The 12,525-nt window shown below is 38.9% G+C and overlaps 1 protein-coding gene across 5 annotated transcripts in view; it reads right to left on the reverse strand.

The window, feature by feature from the left end:
* The window catches only part of LOC118822182 (NACHT, LRR and PYD domains-containing protein 3-like), a 221,074-nt gene that overhangs the window by 115,775 nt on the left and 92,774 nt on the right, over window positions 1-12,525 (reverse strand). For 3 of the 5 annotated variants that reach the window (XR_005008425.1, XM_036591090.1, XM_036591093.1), the window contains exons 2-4: window positions 7,185-7,808; window positions 5,360-5,417; window positions 2,095-2,149 (exon numbers count right to left, since the gene is read on the reverse strand). The exons of the other annotated variants lie outside the window; for them this stretch is intronic. Coding sequence is in view for 2 of the 3 variants with exons in the window: in XM_036591090.1 (XP_036446983.1) it covers window positions 2,095-2,149; window positions 5,360-5,417; window positions 7,185-7,808 (737 nt within the window). In the remaining variant the exon portion in view is untranslated. The remainder of the gene's footprint in view (window positions 1-2,094; window positions 2,150-5,359; window positions 5,418-7,184; window positions 7,809-12,525) is intronic. 5 annotated transcript variants of the gene reach the window in all.

The following is a 12,525-nucleotide window of genomic DNA, read 5'->3' on the forward strand; positions in this document are numbered from 1 at the left end:
TGTTAGAAAACAAATGTTGTTTTTTTCTTGTGAGTGAAGATTCTCTGCCAGGAACTGTTAACTAATTGTTAAGTAATTGTTTAAACAATTAATGAATTGTTAGTCTAAATCTAAATCTGCTTTCCGTAAACATATTAACCATTAAAAACTAAATATCTCTCAGTGAGTTTCGTATTTAATTACTCAGAACTTAATAATTCCATCATTTTTCATTGATCTTCATGTCATTACAGTATAATGTGCTTTAGGGTGTGTACATACTGAACATGCTGAACTGAAATCATAAAGTAGTGGTGTGTGTTGGATTTTTTTCAGATAGGCAAGTAGAACACATCACCTTAGCCTGTGAAAATGTAACTGAAGAAATATTAAACTTGTGTATGCTGCTTACATACAGCTACATGTAAAAGTTTGAGTACCACTTGAGAAATGACAAAGTTTGCTGATTTTCTAACTGAAAATACACTAGCACATCGTTTACAGGGAATTCACTTAAATATCAGTTCAGTTCAGTTCTGAGTACTTTATTAAGAGTACTTTATTACACTTTTTGCTCATTTCAGGGTACAATGTCTATCTATTTGCTAAATGTAATATATTGAAAACAAGCTGAAAAAATGTAAAAAAACTTTAGGCTCCCTTTCAGTCCACCCACTGGTGCTATTTTTTTGTAAGGTCTCAGATCTTATTTAACTCATTAGACCTTAATCCAAGCCATGTGCAAAAAATTAAGAAGTAATGCAATAAATTCTGTGATCCTTCAAACCTCTCAGGGTGTTGTGGTGTCAAAGCAGCAGACTGAGAAGAAAATTAAAGACAATGTGCTTTTAAAAAGTAGGACAAGACTAGAAAACGATATTTAACACATCCACTAGTCAGCACTGTGGGCAGTAGACAACGAGTCGAGGTCAGTGTCTGAAACGGTCAGTGTCAGTGGTGGTTTAAATAAATAAAATGCAGTGAATAATAAATAAATAAAATGGTCAATTCCACTGCCAGCAGCCTAAACTGCCGCTTAAGCAACGTCATTGGACAGCCGAACACGCTCGGAGGAAAGCGCCAACCGCCAGTTTTGTTACGTCAGCTTATAGACACCTGCGCTGACTAGCATTGCATTGAGTGATGGGGGGAGAACGGAGGGGGGGCATCCTATCCACCCAGAGAGAGCGAGACCAATTGTGCTCTCTTGGACTCCCAGCCACTGGCGGCTGTAACATCACCAGGGATCGAACTTGCGAGACCAGGAGTATTTAATTAAAATTCAATGAGGTCCAGTTAAAGAAAATTTCCTCAAGCAAAGGTCTGGAACATCATAATGTCTAACTTACATTATGACTCAGTGCCGAATACTGTATACTGAACTAGTCCAATAGTTATATCAGCATCTTATATAGTCAACAACTAAATGTCAAATCAAGTACAATTCAGTCATATTTCAACAATATTTATTGTCAGTTTTCTGTTTTTAGATCACACCATATGAAATAACTTCCCTCTGACTCACTTTCTTCTCCGACTGCTGTGTCTTGCCTTGTCCCTCCCCTGCGTGTGCGTCACTCACTCGAGTCTCAGTGCTCATCATAATGCACAGATCTGATTGGCTGAGTATCGTCACGTGTGATATTTACAATGCATGTGATTGGTCTGTGAGTTTCCTGGGCTGCTAAACTGGTACCATATTGACTAGAAATGTTACGCTAATTAAAATAGGACCACCCAGTTGAAATTTAAAAATTATCCAGAGTTTACAGGTTATAGGTCCAGGTCCGCATAGGACAGCGTCTGGGTCCGGACTCGGACCGCGGTCTGCCTATTAGTGACCTCTGTCTTAGACGATTGCGCCTCTATGGGCTCTTTTAATCAAATCATGGCAAATCTTTGATTAAAAATGGGAAATCGATTGGTATTGTACCAGATCAATATCAGCAGACAATGGGCTATCAGAAGGAAAAAAGAAGTTCTTCCTGTGGGGTAGTGGAGTGTTTGAGTAGCTAATAATACAAGCTGACTGGAGATTAATGTGAGATTTACATGAGAAAATATACACATTGATTTTACCCCCACTTATCTGCATATACATCCACAAACACATACCTGGAAAATGGACTCCAGACGTGTCATGGTGATCTTTGTTCTCTCCTTTTGGGCTCTATGGAAAAGAAAAAAAGAAACTAAATTAAAATCTATAGCATGTCTACAAAACACGCACCATTCAATAGACCTACAGGAAAAACTACCGTGATACAGTACATTAAAGGTGCATGAGTCAAAACTGAGGATATGCAATTATCAAGCATCGTCATGACTTCACTTTCTAGCAATGATGTAGTCTATTTATTAAGAGTACTGCTTTTCTTTGTTATTCAGATACAGACGACAAAAGTATGACATTATGCTTATGTGGCTTGACATAAAATACTCCATAAAGTACTCAAAATACTCCATTTAACCTACATCTCAATAGAGTACATTAAGCACTGTGCTTTTTATAGGCCAAAGCCCTATTCGAGCTGGATTAGTCTTGACAGATGAGGTCTGGTAAAGTCATTTGTAAGGGACTCAACTAGCCAATCTGGGATAAAGTATCCGTGTGTTTCCCTAAATTACCTCTGACAGCCTGGATCAAAACATCATAGCCTGGAAGTTCACAGCAATAAGGTTAGAATTAAACAGATCCAAATAAACAAACAACAAAAATGAACTTCTGGTTAATACCAGTTAGAACAGTATTAGACTAGTAAAGTGGGCTCACTTACATTTACAAATGTGCACCAACAGGTCAGAAAGTGCTCATCTTGGCGAGCGACGCCTTCAGACATTTTATTTTCCCTCTATATTTTATTAGCCCACCACCAAAAATGTTGTTGATTACGGTAGTCCTCTTTTGAACTTGAACATACACAAACTGTGCTAAGTCATGATCCATTTTAGCGGTTTGCCTCGTACCCTGGTTGCCAAAAAATAGGTGTTGATGGCTTTTGGTAGGTTCTGATATTATATTACCTTTTACCATAATGTCAATTCAAACTACTAGGACTACTAGTACTGAAGGATCTTTGAGTTTGAAGAATTATATAATGGTAATTTGCGCCGGAATTATTACATTATACAACAGTTAGTTCTGGCCACGCAAGCTGATTGGTTGAGAAGCATTCTAACTGTGCTGTTATTTCACCATAACATCACAGGTTTTTCACAAACACTGTATCACTCCGCTGAGGCGCCGTTGCTAAGCAAGGACTTTGACAGCTGTAGGAGACACTCAAGCCATTTGAACGTTTTTACTTCTTACTTTGCCACAAACAGAAAATGGACACTTTTAAGATCACATTTGACCGACAGCTGATTTGGTCAGACTCTGAAGATGAGACTACACTAAATTCCCAAAATGTCAGTTGGTCTGTGTGGAGCTGGAGAACGAACTGCCGGCTGTGCAGCGAGTGGGCGGAGCTCGTTACTCTGACGTAGCAACAAGCTGCTTGTTAAGGAACTATAATTTAGCAAAAGGAATCGCTAACATTAAAATACATTAAATGCCATGTTCACAGCCCAATTTATTAATTTCTTACTTTATTTATTTAACTGTTGTGTAAAAGCAATAGAACAACTCAAGATTGTGTATTATCGCATATAACATCAAATCACTTCGGCCAAATCACAGCCATGATGTTATTTTGCGATAACACACTCCCTCTCGAGTTCTATTGCTTAAGTAGACTACAGATCAGATTGCTAAACTATGGGTATTGCAGATTCAACCTAGATTTAAAATTACGGAGCTTGTTGGTGACATGACTATCAGCTAATATATCTCATGATAGTCTCCTTGCTTTCAGGAACAAAGCTAAAAAATATAAGAATCACGAGAAGGCTGCAATACTGCTTTCCCATTCAGCAGAGAATTGATTTATTCTCCTCTATACATTATGATGACAAACCATTTCTTTTTCATTCCAAGTGTCCAAGTGTTCTCTAAATACTAATTTGTTTAATTTGGCCACAGCGAACAACAACTGCCTGTGTCTTTTTTGTCAGAAGGAACGTTGCTTATTTTGCGTCCCAGCTTTTTCCCTTTGCACATAATAATTTCATTTTTGAGGAGCACTTCCAGTGTTCTGCATATTGTCCAGGTTATAAGTACTAGTAAGAATGTATTTTCAGCACTCCTAATCCTGAACACCCCCATAATGTCACAGTTTAGAGTATTGTCTGCTCCATTATACAGACGGGTGGCAAGTTAAAGGAAATCTCAGTAAGATGGTGGAACTCCAAGAGTGACCAGAAAAATAAGTCTAAATATGCCTTTGCATGGATTCTACAAGTCTCTGGGACAGTACTGGAGGGACAGAATGTCATTCCCTCAGTTAGTGTTATGAGTGATGTCTACATGTCAGCCCAAAATCTACCATAGGTGTTCAACTGGGTTAAGATCTAAAACTGTGAAGACCACAGAATAGCAAATACACCTAAATGAAGATATCACATTTGTCTCTGTTCCTAGTGAAACACTAGGCACTAGGCTGCAGTCACAAACACTGTTTGTTGTGACTGCAGCTATGTGACCCAATATTGAACCCTTTTTCAAAGTTACTTAGATCTTGTTCTCTTGTTATCTTGATTTGAAATCAAGGTCAGCTGGGCTGCTCAGTGTTTTTATGCATGCCACAGTGTATGGAAGGATGTTAATTGCTTATTTGTATGATGCAGTACACCTGGAAGCATCTGCACTCATATTGCTTCTCCACTCATCTAATCTGTTTTTATGTTTCTTTTAATTTGTCACCTGTTCATATCTAATTCAGCTCAGAAAGAACAATAAGCTGATTTGATCAGGAAGAACCAAGAATGAAAATCACACCATGAGACTATCCCTCTTTGAAGGCTATGCCTCTCTTCACTGACTCATTGTTCTTCATGGACACACAGCTGGGCTTAGGTGAGTCTAATCTCAAAGTGAATCAGACTTAAACATATTTAAACACCTGTTACAGCTGTAGTCTTTCAGGCATCTTCCACCATTACACAGTGAATTAATCTCTTAACACAGTAATTTCTCTAAACACTTTTTGGATCAAAAGTAAAGTGAATGTTGTCACTTTTTCTTTTGCATTTAGCTGAAAAACGCCCAAGTGCCATATTAGTTTCAATCCCGATTAGCAGTGCAGGGCAAATGGACTAGTTTAATAATCAAGAGTAAAATGGCAGTAGAAAATACTGTCAATCAAATATCCTGACCAATATCTCAGATCACTGACATACTCTACTCACTGTCCACTTCAAGATTTACATCCAGGTGCAGAAGAGCCACAGATTGTTTTCTGGTCAGTGTAAGAACATTTATGCTTCACGCAAGTCTCACCTCTCAATTTCTTCAGTGTCATGTTCCCCTGAAACACTTTTAGATGTCAAGCTTCCTCCTAAAAATGAAAAATTAAACACTACTTATTTTTCTGTAACTTGAATCTTCAACAGGAGCTACAGAAACACTAAACAAAGGAGAAATATGAGTCCTTTAGTTAATTTTTACACAAAGAAGTAATGCAAAACAACACATTTTAATGCCTTCTGCTATGCAAAACAAAACTAAACATACCAAATCAACATTTTAATCTTACTTTAGATATCAGTGCTAGAAAATATGGTACACTGTAATAAGGTATCTGACTCAAATGTACAGCCAAATATATTATGACCCAGATATTTTAACATGCACCTGTATTCTTTTGTTTGTTATTGTGTTGATGTACATATTACTCATTACATCTAAACATCTTTGTATAATGAGGCATGATATGGACAAAAATGTGATATTAGATATTAAGATAATTTAGATATTGTGATGACAATGAAAGTAGCCTGTACAATTTCAGTTTGTCCTTGAGTGGATGTGCAGTATATATAAATCTATATAAATATATAAAAAACAAAATAAGCCAATAAGATAAATAAGCCAATATAATTCAGACTAACACCAACTGTCTTTATTTTTTTTTGGCATTTGGCCAACATCAAGGCCCAGTCCCATTTCTACTTTTTAATCCCACCATGAGTTTTCTAGAGTCACCCTTACCCCTTGGAGTTACAAGAGGTAGTGGTTGAAATCTTGCCCTACGAAATGGGACAACCCTCAAAAAAAAAAACAAAAAAAACAAAACAAACATCGCTTAATTAACAGGCTACTAGCGCTGCTCTGTAGGTGACCCTGCCATTCTTCAGTGATAGCAGAGAAGGGAAACGTTCAGCAACCTCACTGCTGGGCTTTAGTTACATTTAGGGCATCATATGCTTTAAAAAAGGGGGGATACGACGATTATTTATCATTACCCACTGCTAATTCTTCAGTGATATGAAGCTGAAGCCAGATATTCTCCAGCTTCTTGTTCGAATTTTCCCGTTCCACCTTAAATGGTGCAGCAGTTACATTCTGGTGCTTCAGGCGTCAGTACTGCCAGACTATTTAAGGTGGAACGGGAAGTTAGCTAGCTAGCTACCGAGACATTAGCATGCTATTAGCGATGTTTTGTGCTTGTTACGAATAAAACAACCATAATACATTGAAACAACATTAAAGTAAGATAATACAGTGGTTATTGTAATCTTTTAACAGAGAACCTACTCACATTTATGTGTTTCTTTGGTCTTACTGGTTTTTCTTTTTTTCTCATAACACTCCTTTTGGAGTGTGCCTCTGAAAAACCTCCGTTTGGAGGGCCATGTAGCCCTAACACTCGCCCTACCCCTCTATCTCAACAAAAATTGGGACACCCGAACCCTAGACATGAACGCGCAAAACGGAGGGCTAAGGGCTAAGTGGTAGGGACAAGGGGTGAAATGGGGGCCCAAAAAGTTCTGATCTTACTTATTAATTTAACTTACCATTTATAGTGCTTTTTACAATGGGCAATGGGGACTCTGCGCTCCGGCATCAAAAGATTTCAGTCTGTTATTGTGTTGGGGTGAAGTATATACTGATGATATTACTTCCAATTTTTATCATGTCCCCATGTGTCTAATGTGGAAACTCATATCACTATGATGATAAAATACATCATATTGTGCATCTCTAGCCTACTGGCCAATGTTTTATGCTCCAGCTATAACCTACTCTGAGTAACACTGATCATTGTTTGTAATTCATGAGGGTATTGAGCTTTATTAAATATCTGAAGTTGTCATTTACTTACCACCCAAATGTTGATGCTTCAGTCTAATTTCAAGATGTTCCATCTCATCGTCCGTGTTGGTGTACCATCTACCACCATTGGCCGCTACCAGTTTGTCTATCTTTGCTATAAGTTCCACTTGACCCTTTTCACCAGGGTTTTCACTGAAGGCATGGTACCTGCTGCCACACTTCTGAACCAGCTGCTGAAGACTGTCCCCAGCAGTCCTGATATACTCCTCAATGGAGGTATTTTTTCCCTTAAAAGTGAAAAGGATGATAGTGAACATGTAGAGCTTCTTCCCAAACACTTCTATCACTCTCTCCACTGTGTTCCTCTCCTCCTGGGTGAATCTGCCCAGGCGGATCACTAATAGGAAAACATGAGGCCCTGGGGCTGAGAGCTGGAGGCACTGGAGCAGTTTCTCCTTAGCTGTGTTTGAGTCCATTGTTGCAGTCAGTCCTGGAGTGTCCACCACCATGATCCGCCTTCCTCCCAAGGTCACAGTCTGTGCCTCACACTGCTGGGTGACCTCAGAGGCACTGAGCTCAGAAAAAAAACTTGAAGATCCAAGCAGTGTGTTGCCTGACTCACTCTTACCTGCACCTACTCTCCCCAGAAGGACCACCCGGACATCCAGCTCCCCTAGTGAGAAGACAACAAATGAAAAAGGAGACATGAACAATAAGGGTGAAACCTTTAACAGGAAAAAGAAAAAATGTTCTCAACCTTTAATGGAAGTTAATGGAATTAAATATTTATGCATTTATGTTTTTTGGGTCACTTTCAAATGAGAGATATGAGAAAATACAGGGTTTTGTCCCAAAAGCAATGACACAGATAGATAGATAGATAGATAGATAGATAGATAGATAGACAGATAGATGTTCAACTCAGTTTTTCACTTCTCATCACAATTTCACGTTGCCAAAGGTTTCTTTCGGCTGGTCAGTTAGGGCATTGACTTTGTTCACGTCAGAGGTCATTTAAAAAACACAAACATTCTTTTACAGACAGCTTTATTTTAGCTTAAATTCACTACATCAGATTTCCAGTGGGTCAAAAGTTTACATACACCAAGTTTAAACATTCCAGAAATTGATGTAATGACTTCTGCCAGTTGTCATAATCAGGAGTGCATTGGATGTGCATCTGCAGCTGTGTCTGAGGGCTTCTTTTACGTTGCCCTTAATACTATGGAAAAATCCAGGCAACTCAGCCAAGACCTCAGAACAAAATTGTAGACCTCCACAAGTCCAGTTCCTCCTTTGGAGCAATTTGCAAATAACTGAAGGTACATGTGTACAATATGTGTACAAATAATTGTCTGCAAAAATCTCTTAGGACCACACAGATACTGCATCATTTAGCAGGGAGGCAAAAATAACTCCCTGAGATGAATGAACTTTGGTCTGAAAGATTCAGGCAAACCACAAAACCACAAAGAAAGTGGTGAAGGAAGTACCAAAGTATTTTCTGGATTTCACAGCCTGAAAGGACTGAAAGGAGGAAAAAGGAAGAAGCTCCTACTCCAAGACCAGTACAAAAAAGCCAGATTGTCCCAAGTAGGGCTGGGCGATAAAATGATAACAATAATTATCACGATATAACTTTCCCCGATAGAGCTTTAAGAAATGCTTGACAAATGTTCGATATAATGCACCATTTTCACACGTCCACATGACAGCCCTGATGGCGCTTTCTACTGCAAGGAAAGCAACACTACTCTGCTCTCACCACGAGAGGGCGCACTTCCGAGTTTTTCGACATGATTAGAGAGGAGGGGGTCAAGGAGTGAAACGAGTCGCCAAATATACTTCAGCAACATCTGAAACATGGAGACTGTTTGAGTGGAGCGGCGATCTGTTCTCCTGTGACCAGTTGTGAGCGACGAGAAGTGGCGTGACTGTACTGGCCAGCGAACTCACTTCAATCCTAACATCCTAACAAGCTTTAGCAGCGTTAAATCACATCTGCTCCACACAACTACAGTGCAGTGACAGTGCTCAGTCAGTCATATTTAAGTGTTAGTGCATTCCCAAGCAACGAAAGTGAAAGAAACAGGAAAGCACTGCACTGATTTAAAAAAAAAAGTAAACTGAGGATGCTGTGTGTGTAGCATTGGAGCGTGAGAGAATGCTAACTTCCCAGGCTAGCTGGTTTTAGCAGCTGGCTAACTTGAAGCAGCACTCTGTCACTTAAACAGCACAGTGATTTGATATTTCTGTCGATCAAACAAGACAAAAAAGTGCTGATTTCAGTTTAAACGTAGCTAAAAGGAGGACCCTGTTTGTCTGGTACGAGAAAATCAGACTACAGTTCATGCTTTTACACAGTGAATGTCAGATATTTTCACCCCTCAAACTACTTTGATAGAATACAGAAATCCAGACGTCTGCTAGCTGGTGTTTGAATACTGTGATATGCTCTGATGTTGTAGGAGTGATGGCAGTAAGGCGGTGTGATCCATCACTGACGTACAGAGCCAGCTAATGTTTGCTGTTCATATTAAGCTGATGTTGTTAAGGAACTAAACAGTTTATCACCTGTTACCAGATAGCATAGCAATCACCACCAGACAGCTAAAAATAATCTGTTTTCTTTCTTAAATTATGAATATTACAAAAACTGTGGCCGTGCTTTTACAGCTGATAAAAACAGCTCACGTTAATCAGAAACTTTCTTCCACTCTCCCATGACAGATTTGTGAAATGTTCCACTGTTTGCCGAGTGTTTGTCAAGTTCTGACCATTAAGGATAGTTTAAAACAGCAATTAACCACTAAGGAGCAAAAATCAGCCTTCAGACTTGAAAGAAATAATGATTTGACATTTATTGCGATATGTAATCGATATCGAATGATATGAATTTTCTTTTTAGTGTGATAAGATTTTTGGCTATATCACCCAGCTCTACCACCAGGCTTTCTGGAGGAGTGTTCTCTGGTCATATGAAACAAAAACAGAACTGTTTGGCAATAATAATCAGCGCTGTATGAAGGAAAAAGTGGGAAGCTTTAAATTCAAAGAAACTGCCCCAACTGTGACTCATGGGGGTGGCAGCATCATGTTTCAGAGATGTTTTGCTGGAAATGGGATTTGTAAGCTTCAGAAAATGGATGGCATTATGAAAAAGAAGGATTATCTACAAATACTGAAGTAACACTTCATGACATCAGCCAGAATAATAAAACCTCTGGGTCACAGCTGGGTCTTCCACAATCCCAAGAATTCCAACAAATGAAAGCATTGGAGTGGCCATCACAAAGCCCTGACCAGAATTCCATTTGAAAATTTGTGGACTGCACTGAAAAAGCGTATCTGAGTAAGAAGTAGGGGTGGGGGGAAATCAATTCGTAGACGCATTGTGATGCGGACGTGGGCGATTCTGAATCGATTCACAAATGTCAAAAATCGATTTTCTAAATTTTAATTTACAACGCAATGTTGACGGAATGCAAAAAGCACAACTTGGAACTGCGGAAGTGCAGCACCTGGACAGTCTGTGGCAGCACACAACAAAAACACAGATGGATGAGCGAGAAATACAACCGGCACCGTCTGCATTAAAAGCCAGGTTAGGTCAGGGGTCAACAACACAAATGTTAAGAAGAGCCATTTTGTCCTTTCAACAAAAATCAAACCACATTGGGAGCCACAATAGTTTATGTCTGATATGTCTCAGTGTGTGCTGATGTCCTAGTATAGGCTAAAAATATAAATGAAAATGCAGACTCACTTTGCTCTGCTTTAACCTTTGATATAGCTGCTTTCCTCCCATCTCCAGGAAACTTTTCCTCAAAAGTAGAACAGTTTCTTGTAAAATGTCTCTCAACATTCGACTTCTTTACGGGGCTGAAGTCGCTTCTCACCCACCAGCTTCTTGTTCAAATTTTTCCATTCCACCTTAAATTCTGCCTGAGGTGCCAGAATGTAAATTAGCAGCGTTTAAGACCATTTATTGTTAAAACTGTGTTGAACGATCAGCAGAGCTTTATTTTACTGCAAAGGACAATTACTTTATTTTTACCAGGGCAGTAAAAGAGCCGTATGCTTCTGACCCCTGAGCTAGCATATGGAAGCACTTTGGCTTCCATGAAGTTAAAGTGAAAAAGGGCCTGGACAGAAGCCACACTATATGCAAGTTGTGTCACACTAAACAAAAATATTTTGGAAGTGATAAACATGAGAAACCATATTACATGTTTCCACCTGTTTTCAGTCCTGTTGTAGTTGCTGCCAACCAGAGGACCATCAATGAAGTGATGTCAAAGCTTTCACCCAATTCGGAAGCGAATTACAAACTATCGCAACTTTTATTGCCAAGGATTTGCATCCGTACTCGTTTAGAACCAGGGCTTTTGCACTATGTCGAGCTGAGATACAGTGTCCTGTCTCGAAGATACTTTACTGACACAGCGAACCCCCCACTCTCTACAACAACACCAAAATTGAAGGTATGGAATCACTGAAGAAAATGTGTAGGATAGCTGTTACATGCTGCGTGGACATCCATTGTCACAGGATCTTATTTCACCGTAACTGCGCATTTTATCACAGATGAGTGGCAGCAGCGTCTCGTGCTCCAAACAAGAGCAGTGAATGAGAGCCTTTCAGTTCACTTGGCACATCACTTCCATTTGATTTATTAATAAAAGATAGTGGAAGTAAATTCATTACGGATCATTACAAATACTTTGCTTTAAAAGTACCAGGTCAGCACACGGTAAGAAAAAAAGAAATCCTGTATAGAAAATATTACTACAATTAATCTTCTCCTAAACAAGACACTGACTGGGCTTTTTCAGAATTAACAGAACCAGGTTAGAATTTCCCTGCTGAAAATGGACTATCAGAAACCATCAAGATTAAAAGGTTATGGTTTTGCTTTCTAATAAGAATTGGCTTAATGGTTTCGGATTAAGACCACTAGTTTCCTGTAGAAGACCTTTAGGAAACTATCAGATGCATTTAGAATCAGCCATTGGTCACCTGTTAAACCATTAGAGTCCTTTACACTCTGATATCAACTCAACAAACAAGCCAAAACACATTACAAAACAATCAGGGACCAACAGAAACACTTAATTGTTTCTATGAGTGTTTTCAGCAGGGTTAAGAAGCCCAGTCAAAATGTTTTGTTTTTTTAAGACATAGCAGTACAAACTGTTCGAAGTCCCTATTAAATAGTGGTCGACAGTAACGGAGTACATGTAATTTGTTACTGTACTTAAGTACTTTATTTGTGTATCTGTACTTTACTGAAGTATTTCCATTTTGGGCGACTTTTTACTTTCACTCCACTACATTTCAAAGTCAAATATCTTACTTTTTACTACATTATGTGAAATCTGTTGTTCCTT

Source organism: Colossoma macropomum, unplaced genomic scaffold (assembly GCF_904425465.1).
Source record: "Colossoma macropomum unplaced genomic scaffold, Colossoma_macropomum, whole genome shotgun sequence".
NCBI lineage: Eukaryota > Metazoa > Chordata > Actinopteri > Characiformes > Serrasalmidae > Colossoma > Colossoma macropomum.